Below are 23,535 nucleotides of genomic sequence, written 5' to 3'. Positions count from 1 at the left end.
TTTATTTATTCGTTATTATAATTCAATAATATTTTACAAATAATTTGGTCTGTAAAGTCTGTTGAGACATGGTGAAATGCACTTGACATAAAAAGTAGTGGCCACCAGGCTAATGCCCTGCGTGTCTGGTCATTAACCGGCCTTCCTGCTATGTCAGGGGTCCCTAAACTTTTTCTGCAAATGACCCCAAATTGATACTAGAAAATGCAGGGGACCCTATTTGGAAAAATGTGAACCCCTTGGTAATGCAGGTAGCTTAGAGGTTAAGAGCGTTGGGCCAGTAACCGAATCCCCTAGCCGACTAGGTAACACATCTGCCAAGGTACATTTGAGCAAGGCACTTAATCCTAATTGTTCCTGTATATCGCTCTGGATAAGAGTGTCTGCAGAGTGACTAAAATGTCAATGTCAACGCTGCTTGTTCATATCATAATTCACTCAATTGTAGGTGCAGCAGCCTGTACCAGCACACACAATGACGTGAACGTGCATTCTAATAGTGTAAAAAGCCCTTACTTGAAACTAAAAGGTTGTATTCTATACCCATTTGGAGAGAAACAAGTACTTCAATTTGTTTGATAAAATAAATATAAATATCAACTTCTGTCCATAGCTGTACTCCTTTCTAGCCAAGACCAAATCGCATGGCGAAAGAATAAGGAATATGACATCACTTCCGCCTGTACTTCCTGGAGCCACAACCCTCAGACGTCGACTTCAAAACGCTTCCGTAAAATATTCCACTCCGGTGCGTACTGCTCCGTTTTCAGTGTACTAGCTAGTATACGACGTTTTTGGAAATATTGTTCAACATTTATCTAAATAGAATGAAGGCCAAGGGATTTGCAGTTACCCATCACCTGTAAAGGTAAAGCGTTAGTTAGCAGGTTACGGACAACTAACCTAGTTATTTTACTCGCCATTTTGATAAGAGCTACGACCCGAAATTATTTTAATAGCAGGTTAGGAGGGCAGTTTTGCCATCCCTAATTATTTTTCATAACCGTAACCAAATTGTCCTAACCTGCTACATTGATTCTCATAACCCGTTGCGTAATACTTTGTACTAATCTGCTACGAAAAAGTAACTTCCGGTCGTAACTGTATCGAAGTAGCGCGAAGAGTGTTTCTCATGGTTAGATAGCTACATCTCCAAATACGATGTAGGCATTTGGCTAGGTAATTTATATAGTGGAAATTACATTATCTGTCTAGTTCATGTGGAGAGGAATGTCATCGGGGTGTTTTTGATTACTTTGTCTTTGTAGAGACATTGGTGCAAAATGGATGTTGACGTTAAACTAGAGGAAGATGAGAGGGAGATATCCCATACAGGAATTTGGTCTGATTCGATTAATGCCTGGATAGATTACCCAAATTCAACATTGTCAGAAAACACAGAAACAGGTTACCATGTGGGTTTACTGAAAGAGCATACACATGTACCTCCCATCAGTCCCCAAACAACAAGCCACGGGCAGATTTTACGTCTTTTTCCTGAAATGACCGGAGCAAGTGATGGGGAGAACAGGGCTGTCAAACTGGTTTATTTCTGTAAAGATCAAGATACCATCGGCACATCTGAAGGGAATTCAATCAAGGAACAGTCATGGCATTTAGCACCGTCCAGTGATATTCTGACAGGACATGCATCCACTTTCAGTGGTTATTTTGAAGCTCAAATCAACCCAACTTCACAGGTTTCTAGGCAAACACAGACCAATAATAAATTGCCCTCTGACAATGTTAATATCCCAAGCTCTAGTACTGCCATTCATTCTGTGCTAACCTCACCTGCTACAGAAAACGACTGTCATTTAGCTGTATCTACTAGACCTATTCTTCCAGAATATTGTGAGCCATTGAACTTTCCCTCTGATGAAGAGGAAGACTACAAAGCCAATTTAAGTCAACGACTACAATGCCGGAAAACGTTAGAGGATAAATGGATACGTCAGTGTCGTGGCAGTTACTCAAGACCCAACCTAAGAAAGTTTGGGAGATATTGGAAAGATCCATACGTCAAGTGCAAGGAGATCGGTGTAGATTTCAATGTTGGATCTGGAGCGAAACAGAAACTGAATTTGCATTTACTGACAGTTGGTGTAATGCTTGAGGTGTCAGAATATGCTAGAATCATTAATAGATCTCGCCCTCATGTTATCTTTGATATTCTAGATTACAACTTTGTTCTTGGTGTACAAAATGAACAACAATATGACTTTTCATTCAGGGTAGAAAAGAAATTAAAAGAAATGCTGAAGATGCATTCTAAGAGAACACCTGAGTGGTTAACAGAAGTCTTTGACCTTCCTGATCCAAAGACAGTTACAGTTTTGGAATACTCCCTTAAATGGGCACAGTTGTATTTGCAAAACAGCTTGTCAAATCCTACACCTTTTGACGTTTGCATAAAGGAGGAGCCTGTTGTGGGCCTGATCTCTCCTCTGCATGTGACGACTGAGAGCTTCTCCACTGAGACAGATGTGACACGGTGTGCTGATGAGACGGCAATCCTTGGCCCTGAAAATGGACGTAATGATACCTGCACAAGGTATGAGCCTTATATGGGCATCGTCCGTCCTCAACATGTCCAGACGGAAACCTTCCCAACTCAGACAGATATAACATCCTTCATGATGCCCACTGTAGAAGAAGCATTGAGGGAACTCTACCCAATCTGTAAGGGAAAAGGACTTGACCTTGTTGTGAAATCAAAATATGGGAAAAATAAGAAACTTGACTTGCATCTATTGACCAGAGATGTAATGTTTGAATTGGCTGATTTTGCCTCACAAGTGTGTGGAAATCGGAAGCAGGTTGTGTGTGAGGTTCTCGAGCGTAATTTTGATTTGGATTTAAAAAGTGGGAAAACTGAGCTGGCCAAAGATATTATGAGAAAGTTAAGAGCAGTTTTACAGCGCAAGATGGGTAAAAAAGGTACATGGAGATTGGGACTTGAAAATGAAGCTTTCTTAAAGAAGTCACTCAAACGAAAGAACCCTGCGGAGATGTCCACTAGCCAGAAGGTCACTACAGCATCACTTGAGCCAAAATACCAAATGAAAGAAGTATCAAAAAGGAGGAGATTGAATTTAATGAGCAAGAAGAAAGACATGGACATGTTAGTAACCAAGGAGACCGAGGGAGGCCATTTCTCTGAAGTAGTACAAATAGAACCTCGTCTTGTCAAAATAGAGAGAATCTCTGATGAGACTGACCTTGCACTTTGTACTGACGAAACAAAGCAAATTGTCGTTACCAACTTGGACCAATCAAATGTGACGTCTCACACCAAAAATATGGTGAAAGCCAAAGCGTGCTACCCACTCTGTGAGGAAATAGGTCTGGACCTTGATGTCACATCCAAACCATCTAAACAGAAACTGGAATTTAATTTACTGACAAACGGTGTAATATTTGAGGTGCATAAATATGCAGGGATAAAATCCTATCGTCAAAAAAGAAGTGGGTGCATTCTCATTGATATTCTAAAATACAATTTTGATCTTAGTTTGCAAAATCAGAGACTATTTCCACTGCATATTTGCTGTAAAGTGAAACGATTGGTTCAGAAACACAAATCTGAGCTCGTGAGAAAAAGAGAAATCTCAAAAGAGGTGTTCACAATACCGAGTGTGCTTAAAAGCCAAGCAAAAACAAATGTGCTTTCAGATTATTTTCCTGAAAAAAATATGGAAAAAAACGCAAGGCTGGTTTATCCTCATCATGGTAAAGACACTATCTCTGTGGAGACAGCTGAAACAGTCTCCACTGATGAAGCAGCGATGCTTGACCGGGATAATGGACCTGCTGAGATCTGCATAAAGGAGGAGGAGGAGGAGGAGTCAGATCTTCACTCTGAGGTCAAACTGGTTTATTTCTGCAAAGACCAAGATACCGTCAGAACATCTGAAGAGCATTTGATCGAAGATGGATCATGGCATGAATCAACACCCAGTAATATCCTGCCTGGAAATGTGTTCAGCCTTCCACAGGCACCACTACCAGCTGCAGAAAGTGGTCCTTTCGGAAGTAAAACCGAGCCAACTTCACAGATATAACCAGATGGTCCAATGCAGAATCACTCGAGACAAAATACCATAGACTTGACAGAAGTAACCAGGGGAAAAAAGGGATTTAATGAGGATAAATACATGTTTATAGCCTATACAGGAAAAGAAAGTTGTCAGACAAGTAGAACCTCATTGAGATGAGATGGATCTGCCAGGGAAAAGAAAAGCAATTCCTTTACTTCCTGACTGAGATCTCAGGGGGGGGGGGGAGATACAAGATGGAAAGAAAAGTCTGATCTGCTCGCTGTGAAACGCCAGTTTCTCATTTGCCTGAAAAAAAAAATGAGAAAAAGATTGATATTGTTATATGTGATGAAGTGCAGCACGAGGTGGATTCTTACCGACGTTTCAAAATGCTTTGTAGTCGAGACTGGTTCTGAGAAGAAATGCTAACAAATCCTTGCTGGATACAGATCAGGTTGCTATTGAAAATCTGCAAAAGGCTAAGTCATAAAGTCCCTCAGTTCAAGAAGACGACTCGTACCTGGGAATGGCTCTGGACTAATTACAAAAAAACTGTTTAAAATCACTGCAGAAAGCAGAGACAACAAGAGTTTTGCCAAAAGGAAGAAGGGCTGTTGATCACTTGTGTGGTAGAGAGAAACACCCAGAATCAGTCTGGACAGGATGGAGTTTTAGTCTGGACAGGATGGAGTTTTAGTCTGGACAGGATGGAGTTTTAGTCTGGACAGGATGGAGTTTTAGTCTGGACAGGATGGAGTTTTAGTCTGGACAGGATGGAGCTTCAGTCTGGACAGGATGGAGCTTCAGTCTGGACAGGATGGAGTTTCAGTCTGGACAGGATGGAGCTTCAGTCTGGACAGGATGGAGTTTTAGTCTGGACAGGATGGAGCCTAACTGTGGAAAAACAGAAACTGACTGATACACACATTACAATGACAAATCAATGACCAGATTGGCAACCAGCTCCAGCTACTCAGCATCACTCTGACTATTTGTGCTGGTTGGCTTCTGTCTCAGCTGAAGGGAGGACATTGTGTTTTAAAGTCTTTTCTTTCTGTCCTGAAGTAGGCCTACCTGCTTAATACACACAGACTTTCATATAGGTAAAGCAAAGTCTACCTTCATATATTGGGCTGCCTTTATCCCAATAGTTTCACAGTTTAAAAACGTGTTTTCAAATGACTGTATGCTACATTGATCTTTGGATCACACTTGGAATGTGAAAGGTTTCCTAGTGTTAGTTTTAGGTCTCCCTGAAGTCCGTAGACTTCCACTCTATTAGTCACCCTAGAACACAGTCAACGAGCCTAACGGAAATGTGTATTCATTAGGTATATACTGTAGCTAAATGTTTAATGGAGGGCTACGCTAGCGTTTCTTGGACCAATTCAGAAATTGGTACACAAGAAGGAGTAGCACTAGTCTTTTTAGGATTAGGTGAAAATAGGGAGACAATGTATTTGTATTAAGGGTTTAGTCTTTGAATGGTGGATTTGTGCAGATTCCCTTGGCCTTCCTTCCTGTTTAACTCTTGATGTCTGGTCTTGCTGTAGAGACTGAACACAGCAGGATTATTGCTAGACTTTTTTTTGTTTTCTTAACTATTTTACGACGTATTCATTGACGAAACGAACTCCACTACAAATACAAGCCTCAATAGAAGAACCTCTGATCCTTTTTTAGTTAGAAATAAAAAGACAAAGATGTTTTATTTTCTAAGAGTATGTAGTAGTAGCATTAGTGAAATAACCTACTATGATGGATCATATTTTTTATTTTTTATCAGTGGGCTATTTTGTTTTTTTTGTTCCTTTTTTTTGTGGAAAGATTTAGAGACTGTATCCAGACCTGCCTTACTGTTACCAATATGTTCCTTTTTTTGTGGAAAGATTTAGAGACTGTATCCAGACCTGTCTTACTGTTACCAATATGTTCCTTTTTTGAACAGGGAGTTATTCTACCGTAAACTAAGATTATTTTTATGTATTTTTTCGTTTTGTTTTTAAAGGATACTTCCTCTGACATTCTTAGAGCTGTCATTTTATTGTGAGGAACTGCAGTTCGATCGGAATAGTTGTTCTGTTTTTGTCCTCTGTTTTGTGAGTGACCCTCTCACTCAGTCAACTCGTCTCAGTGCACAAGTCTCCCCTTCTCCAGACACCGCGTATGAATCAGAATCCGTAGCTAGTTGTGACACGTGAGCCTCTGGATGAAAAGGTATGCAAGTCATTTGTTTTTTATGGGGGGGGGGGTAAATTATATTAACATTTTAAGAATTCATAGAATCTGACTGGTGCCAATAGCATTCAGGTCAACACTTAAAGGAATGTGAATTAGCTGTAATTGCTTGGTCTGATATCTTCATACATGTGTTTGTGTTTCCAGCAGAGTATCCCTAAAGCAGCGTGGTCGTATCAGCCCCCCATGTTGGACTAAACTCTACACAAGTGAAAACCCCAAATCCCTAAAGGTCTGTTAAATCCCTAAATATTATATTTAAGAATCTGCATTTTTTTTGTAAAATGTTGCTGCCTTGAAACATGCAGCCCAATTCTGAATTTGTTTTCTTCAGTAATTGGTCTTTTGACCAATCAAATCAGCTTTGAAAAAGATCTGATGTGATTGGTCAAAATGTAAATTAATGGAACATTGGAACATTTATCAGAATTGGGCTGCCTTCCTCAACGCAAACATTGTGGCTTAGAAGAATAGCTTATTGGGGATGTCAACGTTATCCAATTATTATACTGTATGTGGAGTGGACATCACTGTGATTAACACTGGAACTAAACACTGTGATTAACACTGGCACTAAACACTGGCACTAAACACTGTGATTAACACTGGCATTAAACACTGTGATTAACACTGGCACTAAACACTGTGATTAACACTGGCACTAAACACTGTGATTAACACTGGCATTAAACACTGTGATTAACACTGATTAACACTGTGATTAACACTGGCATTAAACACTGTGATTAACACTGGCACTAAACACTGTGATTAACACTGGCACTAAACACTGTGATTAACACTGGCATTAAACACTGTGATTAACACTGATTAACACTGTGATTAACACTGGAACTAAACACTGTGATTAACACTGGCACTAAACACTGGCACTAAACACTGTGATTAACACTGGCACTAAACACTGTGATTAACACTGGCACTAAACACTGTGATTAACACTGGCACTAAACACTGTGATTAACACTGGCACTAAACACTGTGATTAACACTGATTAACACTGGCATTAAACACTGTGATTAACACTGATTAACACTGTGATTAACACTGGCATTAAACACTGTGATAACACTGTGATTAACACTGTGATTAACACTGGCACTAAACACTATGATTAACTCTGGCACTAAACACTGTGATTAACACTGGAACTAAACACTATGATTAACACTGTGATTAACACTGATTAACACTGTGATTAACACTGGCACTAAACACTATGATTAACACTGTGATTAACACTGGCACTAAACACTGATTTACACTGGAACTCAACACTGTGATTTACACTGGAACTAAACACTGTGATTAACACTGATTAACACTGTGATTAACACTGATTAACACTGTGATTAACACTGGCACTAAACACTGTGATTAACACTGATTAACACTGTGATTAACACTGGCACTAAACACTGTGATAACACTGTGATTAACACTGTGATTAACACTGATTAACACTGTGATTAACACTGGTGCTAAACACTATGATTAACAATGTGATTAACACTGGCACTAAACACTGTGATTAACACTGGCACTAAACACTGTGATTAACACTGGCACTAAACACTGTAATTAACACTGGCACTAAACACTGTGATTAACACTGGCACTGATCACGCAGTGTAGCCTAGTGGTTAGAGTGTTGGACTAGTAACCGAAAGGTTGCAAGTTCAAATCCCCGAGCTGACAAGGTACAAAATCTGTCGTTCTGTCCCCTGAACAAGGCAGTTAACCCACTGTTCCCCGGTAGGCCGTCATTGAAAATAAGAATTTGTTCTTAACTGACTTGCCTAGTTAAATAAAGGTAAAAATAAATATATATATAATATTTAACCACCTCCAGAAAGTTGATTGCATCATTTCTCTCTTCATTTTATTCACAGATCCTCTATTTGCCAAACTAGAGGGACATGAAGTCTGACTCCTTCCTCAACATGTGGACCTGCCCTGAGGATGTTGGACACCACTGTTACACCTTCAGCCTTGTTGATTTCCTGTCAGACTGGTTGTTTTTCAACTCCATTCCACGGACGGACTGACCTGAAATTTTACCAGAACAGGAACACAATGTTCAACAGACTCTACTCAGACTGGTCGTCTTTGAACTCAAGAGGAACACAATGTTCATCAGACTCTCTCCTCACCAGTGGACTAACTACTGAGACTGGTTGTCTTTGAACTCAAGAGGAACACAATGTTCAACAGACTCTCTCCTCACCAGTGGACTGACTACTGAGACTGGTTGTCTTTGAACTCAAGAGGAATACAATGTTCATCAGACTCTACTCAGACTGGTCGTCTTTGAACTCAAGAGGAACACAATGTTCATCAGACTCTACTCAGACTGGTCGTCTTTGAACTCAAGAGGAACACAATGTTCATCAGACTCTACTCAGACTGGTCGTCTTTGAACTCAAGAGGAACACAATGTTCAACAGACTCTACTCAGACTGGTCGTCTTTGAACTCAAGAGGAACACAATGTTCATCAGACTCTCTCCTCACCAGTGGGACTGACTACTGAGACTGGTCGTCTTTGAACTCAAGAGGAACACAATGTTCAACAGACTCTCTCCTCACCAGTGGACTGACTACTGAGACTGGTTGTGAGGTCACAGGAAATAGAGTGATCTGTTAGGAGGGATGCAACATTGTAATCCTGATTTAGATGATGGTTATAAGGAGAGTTCAGGTCGTAACCAGTCCACTGAGATGAATGTAGATGTCGACACCCTGGCCAATATAAAAGGCTTTGGAGAGGGACCACGCTTTCAGGAGAAGGATAACTGACATTTACTCCTGAGGTGTCTGACTTGTTGCACCCTCGACAACCACTGTGATTATTATTATTTGACCCTGCTGGTCATTTATTAACATTTGAACATCTTGGCCATGTTCTGTTATAATCTCCACCCGGCACAGCCAGAAGAGGACTGGCCACCCCTCATAGCCTGGTTCCTCTCTACCCGGCACAGCCAGAAGAGGACTGGCCACCCCTCATAGCCTGGTTCCTCTCTACCTGCACAGCCAGAAGAGGACTGGCCACCCCTCATAGCCTGGTTCCTCTCTACCCGGCACAGCCAGAAGAGGACTGGCCACCCCTCATAGCCTGGTTCCTCTCTACCCGGCACAGCCAGAAGAGGACTGGCCACCCCTCATAGCCTGGTTCCTCTCTACCCGGCACAGCCAGAAGAGGACTGGCCACCCCTCAAAGCCTGGTTCCTCTCTACCCGGCACAGCCAGAAGAGGACTGGCCACCCCTCATAGCCTGGTTCCTCTCTACCTGGCACAGCCAGAAGAGGACTGGCCACCCCTCATAGCCTGGTTCCTCTCTAGGTTTCTTCCTAGGTTCTGGCCTTTCTAGGGAGTTTTTCCTAGCCACCGTGCTTCTACACCTACATTGCTTGCTGTTTGGGGTTTTAGGCTGGGTTTCTGTACAGGCTGGGTTTCTGAAAGAGATATGAGCTGATGTACGAAGGGCTATATAAATACATTTGATTTGATAACAAGGCCTTGTCCAGAAACAACCCCCAGCCCTTACCTCCAAGGCACCAATGTAACATAACTTTACACCGTCCCCTCGCCCATACCCGGGACGCGAACCAGGGACCCTCTGCACACATCAACAACAGTCACCCCTCGAAGCATCGTTACCCATCGCTCCACAAAAGCCGCGGCTGTATGTAAAAGAAATCCCTGATTGTATTAAATAATGTATGACATTCCCTTCATTAAAGTTTTTTTTTGTGCATCTTAAGAGTGGAAACCCTATGTGATTGGCTCTTTAAACATTTCATCTAGCCTATCAGTGGGTATGTTTTGTCACTTTGCTTTGTTACACCACGATCGTTTGAGTTTTATGTTAATTCTAGTCTGGCAACAGGTTCTCCGGTTTAAATCAAATGAGATCTCCTAGGGCCAGTTTCTCAGACGTAGATAAATCCTAAAAAATGATGTTCAATGGAGATTCCCCGTTGTGAAGTGTGTTTTACAGGCCTGCTACACTGGACAGTCATTAGTGCAGGGCATTGGAGGCTCTTGTTTATGATCAATGAAACCCAGCCATGGTGTGTGTAGGTCCCTCAGGGTTGGGCTGAATTTGAATTGAACCCAGCCATGGTGTGTGTAGGTCCCTCAGGGTTGGGCTGAATTTGAATTGAACCCAGCCATGGTGTGTGTAGGTCCCTCAGGGTTGGGCTGAATTTGAATTGAACCCAGCCATGGTGTGTGTAGGTCCCTCAGGGTTGGGCTGAATATGAATTGAACCCAGCCATGGTGTGTGTAGGTCCCTCAGGGTTGGGCTGAATTTGAATTGAACCCAGCCATGGTGTGTGTAGGTCCCTCAGGGTTGGGCTGAATATGAATGGAACCCAGCCATGGTGTGTGTAGGTCCCTCAGGGTTGGGCTGAATATGAATTGAACCCAGCCATGGTGTGTGTAGGTCCCTCAGGGTTGGGCTGAATTTGAATTGAAGTCAGTCAATTCAGGAAGTTATCACAAATTACTATATTAATTGGAGAAAAAAAATGCATTTTCAAAACTTAATAAACTGAAAAGTTGAAGCTATTTATTTAAAAGGTTTTTCAATTTAAGACTTGTTTTATTCAAATAATTTCCTGAATTGACTGCTTTTAATTTGAATTGAGGCCACACCTGGTGACCAGCGTGACATAACTGGTTCTATTTCCAAGGATTTGTTGCGCAGCTCATACCCAGGAACACTTGGCAGTGTGTTTTCTGCTAATGCCAACAAAAAAACGTTCAACTATATCTACATGACTCCTGCAGGAACATCTTTGTGGTTAACGAGCGCAAACCCAGTAATAACATTGTTCAGCAGTAACTTCAAAACACCGCTATCACTCGATCCTTGTTGGAAATGTTTTGAGGTGGGCCTCCAGAGTGTCGCAGCGGTCTCATGCCCCGTGTACATTTATTCCCAGGCTATGACACAACCGGGTGCCTGCGTGCTGAGCCGGTCGCCAGTTGAACGGTGTTTCCTCCGACACATTGGTGCGGCTGGCTTCCGGGTTAAGCGGGCGGGTGTTAAGGAGAGCGGTTAGATGGATCATGTTTCGGAGGACGCATGACTTCGCCTCTCCCGAGCCCGTTTGGAAGTTGCAGTGATGTGACAGAATCGAAAAAGGGGGTAAAATACAACAACAAAAATGATTTGGGGTGTAGGTTTTTCCGTCTAAGTTACTAGTCCAACAAATTGCTGCAATGGAACAATTCACACTCAAATGTACGACTTTAACATATCGTCTGTCCAGAAGACGGCAGCAGAGATCACTATTATATAAAGATAAAGAACCAACTGTCACCACCAGGTGGCGACACAACCATTATCTAATTCACTAATGCGACCCTCAGTTCAGACAAAATAAATTGGTCCAGACGTTGCTGGAATAATCATTGACTGTCTTGTACCAACATCGTTTGCCCAAAAGATATCAATACATTGATGTGGGAGTGGGTCAATTAAATATATCTCAATTGTACATGAGAAATTCAGAGTTTCCGCACTTCTGATCTCCTCCAATGGGTTTCGAGAAGGACGTGAGAAGTCAATGAGCAATTGAGATTCTCCCACTGACCCACACCCAAGCTAATTCATACTATCTTTTGGCCACATGATGGTGGTATAAGATTGTCAATGGTTTTCTCCAGCAACGTCTGAGCCATTTTATGTTGTCAGACCTGAGGGTTGCAAAATTCCCGCGAACTTTCCCAGAATTCCCAGAACTCCTGGTTGGAAGATTTCCTTCTTACTCCCGATTTCAAATATACTTATGTAAATGTGATATTGCAAAGATTTCTAAAAATGTGTTTTTGCTCTGTCATTATGGGGTATTTTGTTTAGATTGATGATGGAAAAATACTATTGAATCCATTTTAGAATTAGGCTGTAACGTAACAAAATCAAGGGGTCTGAATCCTTTCTGAAGCCACTGTAGATGTGTTCCTGACGCTCCTTGTTGATGTAAAATACACATACTAAAAGTTAGGAGATATCTAATTAATGGAAGATGGAATTAAAATTATGTCATTAAAAGTTAGTCTACAACGACCAAGTGCTACTTGATATTCTGAATGGAGTGATTGTTATCTGTAGGATTTGAAAGCGCATGCTCTGCAGCCTTAATTAGCCTAACTAGCTAACGTTATCTAGCTTAACTAGCTTCTCCTCGTTTGATGCCGTCAAAGGGGCCTGCTAGAACCTCTCTCTCGCGCCCTTTATTATCTCCGGTTAATGAAGTAGCTTTAAAAAAAAGTTGTCCTCAGGTCCGTTCGGAACAGGTCTCCTATATTTTAAACATATCTGGTCCGCGTGGGAAAGCCCCAGGTCCGTTTCGTAACAGGTCTCCTATATTTTAAACATATCTGGTCCGCGTGGGAAAGCCCCAGGTCCGTTCGGAACAGGTCTCCTATATTTTAAACATATCTGGTCCGCGTGGGAAAGCCCCAGGTCCGTTCGGAACAGGTCTCCTATATTTTAAACATATCTGGTCCGCGTGGGAAAGCCCCAGGTCCGTTTCGTAACAGGTCCAACTTTCTTAGACCCATGAAGACCCCTAGCGTGTGTGCTCGTGCACGACAAACATTTATGGGTCTAACCAGAGAACTGTATTGTGCAAGTTCTCCCACTTAAAAAGATGAGAGGCCTGTAATTTTCATCATAGGAACACTTCAACTATGACAGACAAAATGAGAAAAGAAAAATCCAGAAAATCACTTTGTAGGATTTTTAATGAATTTTATTTGCAAATGATGGTGGAAAATAACACCATTGGTGGCTGACTAAATACTAATTTGCTCCACTGTATTTTCAGGTCTCTCCAACGATGTTCGATTGGGTTCAGGTCCAGGCTCTGGCTGGGCCACTCAAGGACTTTCAGAGACTTGTCCCGAAGCCACTCTTGTGTTGTCTTGTCTGTGTGCTTAGGGTCGTTGTCCTGTTGGATGGTGAACCTTCTCCCAAGTCTGAGGTCCTGAGCCGGTACCGGTACCCCCTGTATATAGCCTCCACATTGACTCTGCACCGGTACCCCCTGTATATAGCCTCCACATTGACTCTGTACCGGTACCCCCTGTATATAGCCTCCACATTGACTCTGCACCGGTACCCCCTGTATATAGCCTCCACATTGACTCTATACCAGTACCCCCTGTATATAGTCTCCACATTGTACCGGTACCCCCTGTATATAGCCTCCACATTGACTCTATACCGGTACCCCCTGTATATAGCCTCCACATTGACTCTATACCAGTACCCCCTGTATATAGCCTCCACATTGACTCTGTACCGGTACCCCCTGTATATAGCCTCCACATTGACTCTGTACCGGTACCCCCTGTATATAGCCTCCACATTGACTCTGTACCGGTACCCTCTGTACATAGCCTCCACATTGACTCTGTACCGGTACCCCCTGTATATAGCCTCCACATTGACTCTATACCGGTACCCCCTGTATATAGCCTCCACATTGACTCTGTACCGGTACCCCCTGTATATAGCCTCCACATTGACTCTATACCAGTACCCCCTGTATATAGCCTCCACATTGACTCTGTACCGGTACCCCCTTTATATAGCCTCCACATTGACTCTGTACCGGTACCCCCTGTGTATAGCCTCCACATTGACTCTGTACCAGTACCCCCTGTATATAGTCTCGCTATTGTTATTTTACTGCTGCTATTACTTTTTATTTTTTATTTTTTTTAACTTTAACACTAATTTTTTACTAAAATAAGTGTTTCACTGTGAGGTCTACTACACCTGTTGTATTCAGCATTTCACTGTAAGGTCTACTACACCTGTTGTATTCAGCATTTCACTGTAAGGGCTACTACACCTGTTGTATTCAGCATTTCACTGTAAGGTCTACTACACCTGTTGTATTCAGCATTTCACTGTAAGGTCTACTACACCTGTTGTATTCAGCATTTCACTGTCAGGTCTACTACACCTGTTGTATTCAGCATTTCACTGTGAGGTCTACTACACCTGTTGTATTCAGCATTTCACTGTCAGGTCTACTACACCTCTTGTATTCAGCATTTCACAGTGAGGTCTACTAAACCTGTTGTATTCAACATTTCACTGTGAGGTCTACTACACCTGTTGTATTCGACACATGCCATTTTATTTCCTGCCAGACTGGTCATCTTTGAACTTTGTTCCATGACCTTTGTTGTGTCTTGTTTTTATTTATTTGTTATTATAATTCAATAATATTTTACAAATAATTTGGTCTGTAAAGTCTGTTGAGACATGGTGAAATGCACTTGACATAAAAAGTAGTGGCCACCAGGCTAATGCCCTGCGTGTCTGGTCATTAACCGGCCTTCCTGCTATGTCAGGGGTCCCTAAACTTTTTCTGCAAATGACCCCAAATTGATACTAGAAAATGCAGGGGACCCTATTTGGAAAAATGTGAACCCCTTGGTAATGCAGGTAGCTTAGAGGTTAAGAGCGTTGGGCCAGTAACCGAATCCCCTAGCCGACTAGGTAACACATCTGCCAAGGTACATTTGAGCAAGGCACTTAATCCTAATTGTTCCTGTATATCGCTCTGGATAAGAGTGTCTGCAGAGTGACTAAAATGTCAATGTCAACACTGCTTGTTCATATCATAATTCACTCAATTGTAGGTGCAGCAGCCTGTACCAGCACACACAATGACGTGAACGTGCATTCTAATAGTGTAAAAAGCCCTTACTTGAAACTAAAAGGTTGTATTCTATACCCATTTGGAGAGAAACAAGTACTTCAATTTGTTTGATAAAATAAATATAAATATCAACTTCTGTCCATAGCTGTACTCCTTTCTAGCCAATACCAAATCGCATGGCGAAAGAATAAGGAATATGACATCACTTCCGCCTGTACTTCCTGGAGCCACAACCCTCAGACGTCGACTTCAAAACGCTTCCGTAAAATATTCCACTCCGGTGCGTACTGCTCCGTTTTCAGTGTACTAGCTAGTATACGACGTTTTTGGAAATATTGTTCAACATTTATCTAAATAGAATGAAGGCCAAGGGATTTGCAGTTACCCATCACCTGTAAAGGTAAAGCGTTAGTTAGCAGGTTACGGACAACTAACCTAGTTATTTTACTCGCCATTTCGGTAAGAGCTACGACCCGAAATTATTTTAATAGCAGGTTAGGAGGGCAGTTTTGCCATCCCTAATTATTTTTCATAACCGTAACCAAATTGTCCTAACCTGCTACATTGATTCTCATAACCCGTTGCGTAATACTTTGTACTAATCTGCTACGAAAAAGTAACTTCCGGTCGTAACTGTATCGAAGTGGCGCGAAGAGTGTTTCTCATGGTTAGATAGCTACATCTCCAAATACGATGTAGGCATTTGGCTAGGTAATTTATATAGTGGAAATTATATTATCTGTCTAGTTCATGTGGAGAGGAATGTCATCGGGGTGTTTTTGATTACTTTGTCTTTTGTAGAGACATTGGTGCAAAATGGATGTTGACGTTAAACTAGAGGAAGATGAGAGGGAGATATCCCATACAGTAATTTGGTCTGATTCGATTAATGCCTGGATAGATTACCCAAATTCAACATTGTCAGAAAACACAGAAACAGGTTACCATGTGGGTTTACGGAAAGAGCATTCACATGTACCTCCCATCAGTCCCCAAACAACAAGCCACGGGCAGATTTTACGTATTTTTCCTGAAATGACCGGAGCAAGTGATGGGGAGAACAGGGCTGTCAAACTGGTTTATTTCTGTAAAGATCAAGATACCATCGGCACATCTGAAGGGAATTCAATCAAAGAGCAGTCATGGCATTTAGCACCGTCCAGTGATATTCTGACAGGACATGCATCCACTTTCAGTGGTTATTTTGAAGCTCAAATCAACCCAACTTCACAGGTTTCTAGCCAAACACAGACCAATAATAAATTGCCCTCTGACAATGTTAATATCCCAAGCTCTAGTACTGCCATTCATTCTGTGCTAACCTCACCTGCTACAGAAAGCGACTGTCATTTAGCTGTATCTACTAGACCTATTCTTCCAGAATATTGTGAGCCATTGAACTTTCCCTCTGATGAAGAGGAAGACTACAATGCCAATTTAAGTCCAAGACTACAATGCCAGAAAACGTTAGAGGATAAATGGATATGTCAGTGTCGTGGCAGTTACTCAAGACCCAACCTAAGAAAGTTTGGGAGATATTGGAAAGATCCATACGTCAAGTGCAAGGAGATCGGTGTAGATTTCAATGTTGGATCTGGAGCGAAACAGAAACTGAATTTGCATTTACTGACAGTTGGTGTAATGCTTGAGGTGTCAGAATATGCTAGAATCATTAATAGATCTCGCCCTCATGTTATCTTTGATATTCTAGATTACAACTTTGTTCTTGGTGTACAAAATGAACAACAATATGACTTTTCATACAGGGTAGAAAATAAATTAAAAGAAATGCTGAAGAGTCGTTCTAAGAGAACACCTGAGTGGTTAACAGAAGTCTTTGACCTTCCTCATCCAAAGACAGTTACAGTTTTGGAATACTCCCTTAAATGGGCACAGTTGAATTTGCAAAACAGCTTGTCAAATCCTACACCTTTTGACATTTGCATAAAGGAGGAGCCTGTTGTGGGCCTGATCTCTCCTCTGCATGTGACGACTGAGAGCTTCTCCACTGAGACAGATGTGACACGGTGTGCTGATGAGACGGCAATCCTTGGCCCTGAAAATGGACGTAATGATACCTGCACAAGGTATGAGCCTTATATGGGCATCGTCCGTCCTCAACATGTCCAGGCGGAAACCTTCCCAACTCAGACAGATATAACATCCTTCATGATGCCCACTGTAGAAGAAGCATTGAGGGAACTCTACCCAATCTGTAAGGGAAAAGGACTTGACCTTGTTGTGAAATCAAAATATGGGAAAAATAAGAAACTTGACTTGCATCTATTGACCAGAGATGTAATGTTTGAATTGGCTGATTTTGCCTCACAAGTGTGTGGAAATCGGAAGCAGGTTGTGTGTGAGGTTCTCGAGCGTAATTTTGATTTGGATTTAAAAAGTGGGAAAACTGAGCTGGCCAAAGATATTATGAGAAAGTTAGGAAAGGTTTTAAAGCGCAAGACGGGTAAACACGGTATATGGAGATTGGAACTTGAAAATGAAGCTTTCTTAAAGAAGTCACGTAAAAGAAAGAACCCTGCGGAGATGTCCACTAGCCAGAAGGTCACTACAGCATCACTTGAGCCAAAATACCAAATGAAAGAAGTATCAAAAAGGAGGAGATTGAATTTAATGAGCAAGAAGAAAGACATGGACATGTTAGTAACCAAGGAGACCGAGGGAGGCCATTTCTCTGAAGTAGTACAAATAGAACCTCGTCTTGTCAAAATAGAGAGAATCTCTGATGAGACTGACCTTGCACTTTGTACTGACGAAACAAAGCAAATTGTCGTTACCAACTTGGACCAATCAAATGTGACGTCTCACACCAAAAATATGGTGAAAGCCAAAGCGTGCTACCCACTCTGTGAGGAAATAGGTCTGGACCTTGATGTCACATCCAAACCATCTAAACAGAAACTGGAATTTAATTTACTGACAAACGGTGTAATATTTGAGGTGTATAACTATGCAGGGATAAAATCCAATCGTCAAAAAAGAAGAAGTGGGTGCATTCTCATTGATATTCTAAAATACAATTTTGATCTTAGTTTGCAAAATCAGAGACGTAATCTATTTCCACTGCATATTTGCTGTAAAGTGAAACGATTGGTTCAGAAACACAAATCTGAGCTCGTGAGAAAAAGAGAAATCTCAAAAGAGGTGTTCACAATACCGAGTGTGCTTAAAAGCCAAGCAAAAACAAATGTGCTTTCAGAAAAAAATATGGAACAAAACCCAAGGCTGGTTTATCCTCATCATGGTAAAGACACTATCTCTGTGGAGACAGCTGAAACAGTCTCCACTGATGAAGCAGCGATGCTTGACCGGGATAATGGACCTGCTGAGATCTGCATAAAGGAGGAGGAGGAGGAGGAGTAGTCAGATCTTCACTCTGAGGTCAAACGGGTTTATTTCTGCAAAGACCAAGATACCGTCAGAACATCTGAAGAGCATTTGATCGAAGATGGATCATGGCATGAATCAACACCCAGTAATATTCTGCCTGGAAATGTGTTCAGCCTTCCACAGGCACCACTACCAGCTGCAGAAAGTGGTCCTTTCGGAAGTAAAACCGAGCCAACTTCACAGATATAACCAGATGGTCCAATGCAGAATCACTCGAGACAAAATACCATAGACTTGACAGAAGTAACCAGGGGAAAAAAGGGATTTAATGAGAATAAATACATGTTTATAGCCAAGAAGGAAAAGAAAGTTGTCAGACAAGTAGAACCTCATTGAGATGAGATGGACCTGCCAGGGAAAAGAAAAGCAATTCCTTTACTTCCTGACTGAGATCTCAGGGGGGGGAAAGATACAAGATGGGAAGAAAAGTCTGATCTGCTCGCTGTGAAACGCCAGTTTCTCATTTGCCTGAAAAAAAAAATGAGAAAAAGATTGATATTGTTATATGTGATGAAGTGCAACACGGTGGATTCTTACCGAAGTTTCAAAATGCTTTGTAGTCGAGACTGGTTCTGAGAAGAAATGCTAATAAATCCTTGCTGGATACAGATCAGGGGGCTATTGAAAATCTGCAAAAGGCTAAGTCATAAAGTCCCTCAGTTCAAGAAGACGACTCGTACCTGGGAATGGCTCTGGACTAATTACAAAAAAACTGTTTAAAATCACTGCAGAAAGCAGAGACAACAAGAGTTTTGCCAAAACTAAGAACACTTGTTGATCACTTGTGTGGTAGAGAGAAACACCCAGAATCAGTCTGGACAGGATGGAGCTTCAGTCTGGACAGGATGGAGTTTTAGTCTGGACAGGATGGAGCTTCAGTCTGGACAGGATGGAGTTTTAGTCTGGACAGGATGGAGTTTTAGTCTGGACAGGATGGAGTTTCGGTCTGGACGGGATGGAGTTTCAGTCTGGACAGGATGGAGTTTCAGTCTGGACAGGATGGAGCTTAAGTCTGGACATGATGGAGCTTAAGTCTGGACATGATGGAGCTTCAGTCTGGACAGGATGGAGCCTAACTGTGGAAAAACAGAAACTGACTGATACACACATTACAATGACAAATCAATGACCAGATTGGCAACGAGCTCCAGCTACTCAGCATCACTCTGACTATTTGTGCTGGTTGGCTTCTGTCGCAGCTGAAGGGAGGACATTGTGTTTTAAAGTCTATGACTTAACTAGCTTCATATATTGGGCTGCCTTTATCCCAATAGTTTCACAGTTTAAAAACGTGTGTTTTCAAATGACTGTATGCTACATTGATCTTTGGATCACACTTGGAATGTGAAAGGTTTCCTAGTGTCAGTTTTAGGTCTCCCTGAAGTCCGTAGACTTCCACTCTATTAGTCACCCTAGAACACAGTCAACGAGCCTAACGGAGATGTGTATTCATTAGGGATATACTGTAGCTAAATGTTTAATGGAGGGCTACGCTAGCGTTTCTTGGACCAATTCAGAAATTGGTACACAAGAAGGAGTAGCACTAGTCTTTTTAGGATTAGGTGAAAATAGGGAGACAATGTATTTGTATTAAGGGTTTAGTCTTTGAATGGTGGATTTGTGCAGATTCCCTTGGCCTTCCTTCCTGTTTAACTCTTGATGTCTGGTCTTGCTGTAGAGACTGAACACAGCAGGATTATTGCTAGACTTTTTTTTTGTTTTCTTAACTATTTTACGACGTATTCATTGACGAAACGAACTCCACTACAAATACAAGCCTCAATAGAAGAACCTCTGATCCTTTTTTAGTTAGAAATAAAAAGACAAAGATGTTTTATTTTCTAAGAGTATGTAGCATTAGTGAAATAACCTACTATGATGGATCATATTTTTTATTTTTTATCAGTGGGCTATTTTGTTTTTTTTGTTCCTTTTTTTGTGGAAAGATTTAGAGACTGTATCCAGACCTGCCTTACTGTTACCAATATGTTCCTTTTTTTGTGGAAAGATTTAGAGACTGTATCCAGACCTGCCTTACTCTTACCAATATGTTCCTTTTTTTGTGGAAAGATTTAGAGACTGTATCCAGACCTGCCTTACTCTTACCAATATGTTCCTTTTTTGAACAGGGAGTTATTCTACCGTAAACTAAGATTATTTTTATGTATTTTTTCGTTTTGTTTTTAAAGGATACTTCCTCTGACATTCTTAGAGCTGTCATTTTATTGTGAGGAACTGCAGTTCGATCGGAATAGTTGTTCTGTTTTTGTCCTCTGTTTTGTGAGTGACCCTCTCACTCAGTCAACTCGTCTCAGTGCACAAGTCTCCCCTTCTCCAGACACCGCGTATGAATCAGAATCCGTAGCTAGTTGTGACACGTGAGCCTCTGGATGAAAAGGTATGCAAGTCATTTGTTTTTTATGAGGGGGGGGGGGGGGGGGTAAATTATATTAACATTTTAAGAATTCATAGAATCTGACTGGTGCCAATAGCATTCAGGTCAACACTTAAAGGAAGGTGAATTAGCTGTAATTGCTTGGTCTGATATCTTCATACATGTGTTTGTGTTTCCAGCAGAGTATCCCTAAAGCAGCGTGGTCGTATCAGCCCCCCATGTTGGACTAAACTCTACACAAGTGAAAACCCTAAATCCCTAAAGGTGTGTTAAATCCCTAAATATTATATTTAAGAATCAGAATTTTTTTTTTACAATTTTGCTGCCTTGAGACATGCAGCCCAATTCTGAATTTGTTTTCTTCAGTAATTGGTCTCTTGACCAATCAGATCAGCTTTGAAAAAGATCTGATGTGATTGGTCAAAATGTAAATTAATGGAACATTTATCAGAATTGGGCTGCCTGCCTCAACGCAAACATTGTGGCTTAGAAGAATAGCTTATTGGGGATGTCAACGTTACCCAATTATTATACTGTATGTGGAGTGGACATCACTGTGATTAACACTGGAACTAAACACTGTGATTAACACTGGCACTAAACACTGTGATTAACACTGGCACTAAACACTATGATTAACACTGGCACTAAACACTGTGATTAACACTGGCACTAAACACTGTGATTAACACTGGCACTAAACACTGTGATTAACACTGGCACTAAACACTGTGATTAACACTGGCACTAAACACTGTGATTAACACTGGCACTAAACACTGTGATTAACACTGGCACTAAACACTGTGATTAACACTGGCACTAAACACTGTGATTAACACTGGCACTAAACACTGTGATTAACACTGGCACTAAACACTGTGATTAACACTGGCACTAAACACTGTGATTAACACTGGCACTAAACACTGTGATTAACACTGGCACTAAACACTGTGATTAACATTGGAACTAAACACTGTGATTAACACTGGCACTAAACACTGTGGTTTACACTGGCGCTAATCACTGTGATTAACACTGGCACTAATCACGCAGTGTAGCCTAGTGGTTAGAGTGTTGGACTAGTAACCGAAAGGTTGCAAGTTCAAATCCCCGAGCTGACAAGGTACAAAATCTGTCGTTCTGTCCCCTGAACAAGGCAGTTAACCCACTGTTCCCCGGTAGGCCGTCATTGAAAATAAGAATTTGTTCTTAACTGACTTGCCTAGTTAAATAAAGGTAAAAATAAATATATATATAATATTTAACCACCTCTGGAAAGTTGATTGCATCATTTCTCTCTTCATTTTGTTCACAGATCCTCTATTTGCCAAACTAGAGGGACATGAAGTCTGACTCCTTCCTCAACATGTGGACCTGCCCTGAGGATGTTGGACACCACTGTTACACCTTCAGCCTTGTTGATTTCCTGTCAGACTGGTTGTTTTTCAACTCCATTCCACAGACGGACTGACCTGAACTTTTACCTGAACAGGAACACAATGTTCAACAGACTCTCTCCTCACCAGTGGGACTGACTACTGAGACTGGTTGTCTTTGAACTCAAGAGGAACACAATGTTCAACAGACTCTCTCCTCACCAGTGGACTGACTACTGAGACTGGTTGTCTTTGAACTCAAGAGGAACACAATGTTCATCAGACTCTCTCCTCACCAGTGGACTGACTACTGAGACTGGTTGTGAGGTCACAGGAAATAGAGTGATCTGTTAGGAGGGATGCAGGTTTGATCTCCTGATTTAGATGATGGTAATAAGGAGAGTTCAGGTCGTAACCAGTCCACTGAGATGAATGTAGATGTCGACACCCTGGCCAATATAAAAGGCTTTGGAGAGGGACCACGCTTTCAGGAGAAGGATAACTGACATTTACTCCTGAGGTGTCTGACTTGTTGCACCCTCGACAACCACTGTGATTATTATTATTTGACCCTGCTGGTCATTTATGAACATTTGAACATCTTGGCCATGTTCTGTTATAATCTCTACCCGGCACAGCCAGAAGAGGACTGGCCACCCCTCATAGCCTGGTTCCTCTCTACCCGGCACAGCCAGAAGAGGACTGGCCACCCCTCATAGCCTGGTTCCTCTCTACCCAGCACAGCCAGAAGAGGACTGGCCACCCCTCATAGCCTGGTTCCTCTCTAGGTTTCTTCCTAGGTTCTGGCCTTTCTAGGGAGTTTTTCCTAGCCACCGTGCTTCTACACCTACATTGCTTGCTGTTTGGGGTTTTAGGCTGGGTTTCTGTACAGGCTGGGTTTCTGAAAGAGATATGAGCTGATGTACGAAGGGCTATATAAATAAATTTGATTTGATAACAAGGCCTTGTCCAGAAACAACCCCCAGCCCTTACCTCCAAGGCACCAATGTAACATAACTTTACACTGTCCCCTCGCCCATACCGGGGCGCGAACCAGGGACCCTCTGCACACATCAACAACAGTCACCCCTCGAAGCATCGTTACCCATCGCTCCACAAAAGCCGCGGCTGTATGTAAAAGAAATCCCTGATTGTATTAAATAATGTATGACATTCCCTTCATTAAAGTTTTTTTGTGCATCTTAAGAGTGGAAACCCTATGTGATTGGCTCTTTAAACATTTCATCTAGCCTATCAGTGGGTATGTTTTGTCACTTTGCTTTGTTACACCACGATCGTTTGAGTTTTATGTTAATTCTAGTCTGGCAACAGGTTCTCCGGTTTAAATCAAATGAGAT

General features: G+C 41.7%; 2 protein-coding genes and 1 long non-coding RNA gene across 6 annotated transcripts in view; all 3 read left to right on the top strand.

The window, feature by feature from the left end:
* The first annotated feature begins 670 nt into the window (after nt 1-670).
* LOC118941512 overlaps nt 671-23,535 on the top strand; it is a 35,094-nt gene continuing 12,229 nt past the window's right edge. Inside the window, exon 1 of the mRNA XM_036955287.1 lies at nt 671-5,143. Within this exon, the coding sequence (XP_036811182.1) occupies nt 1,284-4,064 (2,781 nt within the window). The 5' untranslated portion in view covers nt 671-1,283 and the 3' untranslated portion in view covers nt 4,065-5,143. The remainder of the gene's footprint in view (nt 5,144-23,535) is intronic.
* Nucleotides 5,219-8,537, top strand: LOC110498251. 2 transcript variants are annotated; one of them, XR_005037815.1, is made up of 3 exons: nt 5,219-6,257; nt 6,429-6,510; nt 8,193-8,537. It is a non-coding gene; the product is annotated as an uncharacterized LOC110498251 (long non-coding RNA). The 2 variants fall into 2 exon arrangements; XR_005037814.1 differs by having other exon boundaries at nt 6,426-6,510.
* LOC118941515 lies at nt 15,199-22,750 on the top strand. Of its 3 annotated transcripts, none has more exons than XM_036955293.1 (3): nt 15,199-20,798; nt 20,978-21,059; nt 22,117-22,750. In XM_036955293.1, the coding sequence occupies exon 1, from the start codon at nt 15,809-15,811 to the stop codon at nt 18,371-18,373; it is 2,565 nt and encodes an 854-aa protein (XP_036811188.1). In that variant the 5' UTR covers nt 15,199-15,808; the 3' UTR covers nt 18,374-20,798; nt 20,978-21,059; nt 22,117-22,750. The 3 variants fall into 3 exon arrangements, with proteins under 3 accessions (XP_036811188.1, XP_036811187.1, XP_036811190.1); XM_036955292.1 differs by having other exon boundaries at nt 20,975-21,059; XM_036955295.1 differs by lacking the exon at nt 20,978-21,059.

The sequence above is a fragment of the Oncorhynchus mykiss genome, chromosome 19 (genome assembly GCF_013265735.2).
Source record: "Oncorhynchus mykiss isolate Arlee chromosome 19, USDA_OmykA_1.1, whole genome shotgun sequence".
Taxonomy (NCBI): Eukaryota; Metazoa; Chordata; class Actinopteri; order Salmoniformes; family Salmonidae; genus Oncorhynchus; species Oncorhynchus mykiss.
This window is presented reverse-complemented; position numbering and strand designations above follow the sequence as displayed.

Bases quoted from the DNA above. Each gene is read 5' to 3' on its own strand.
- LOC118941515 (XM_036955295.1), top strand. From the start codon at position 15,809: ATGGATGTTGACGTTAAACTAGAGGAAGATGAGAGGGAGATATCCCAT.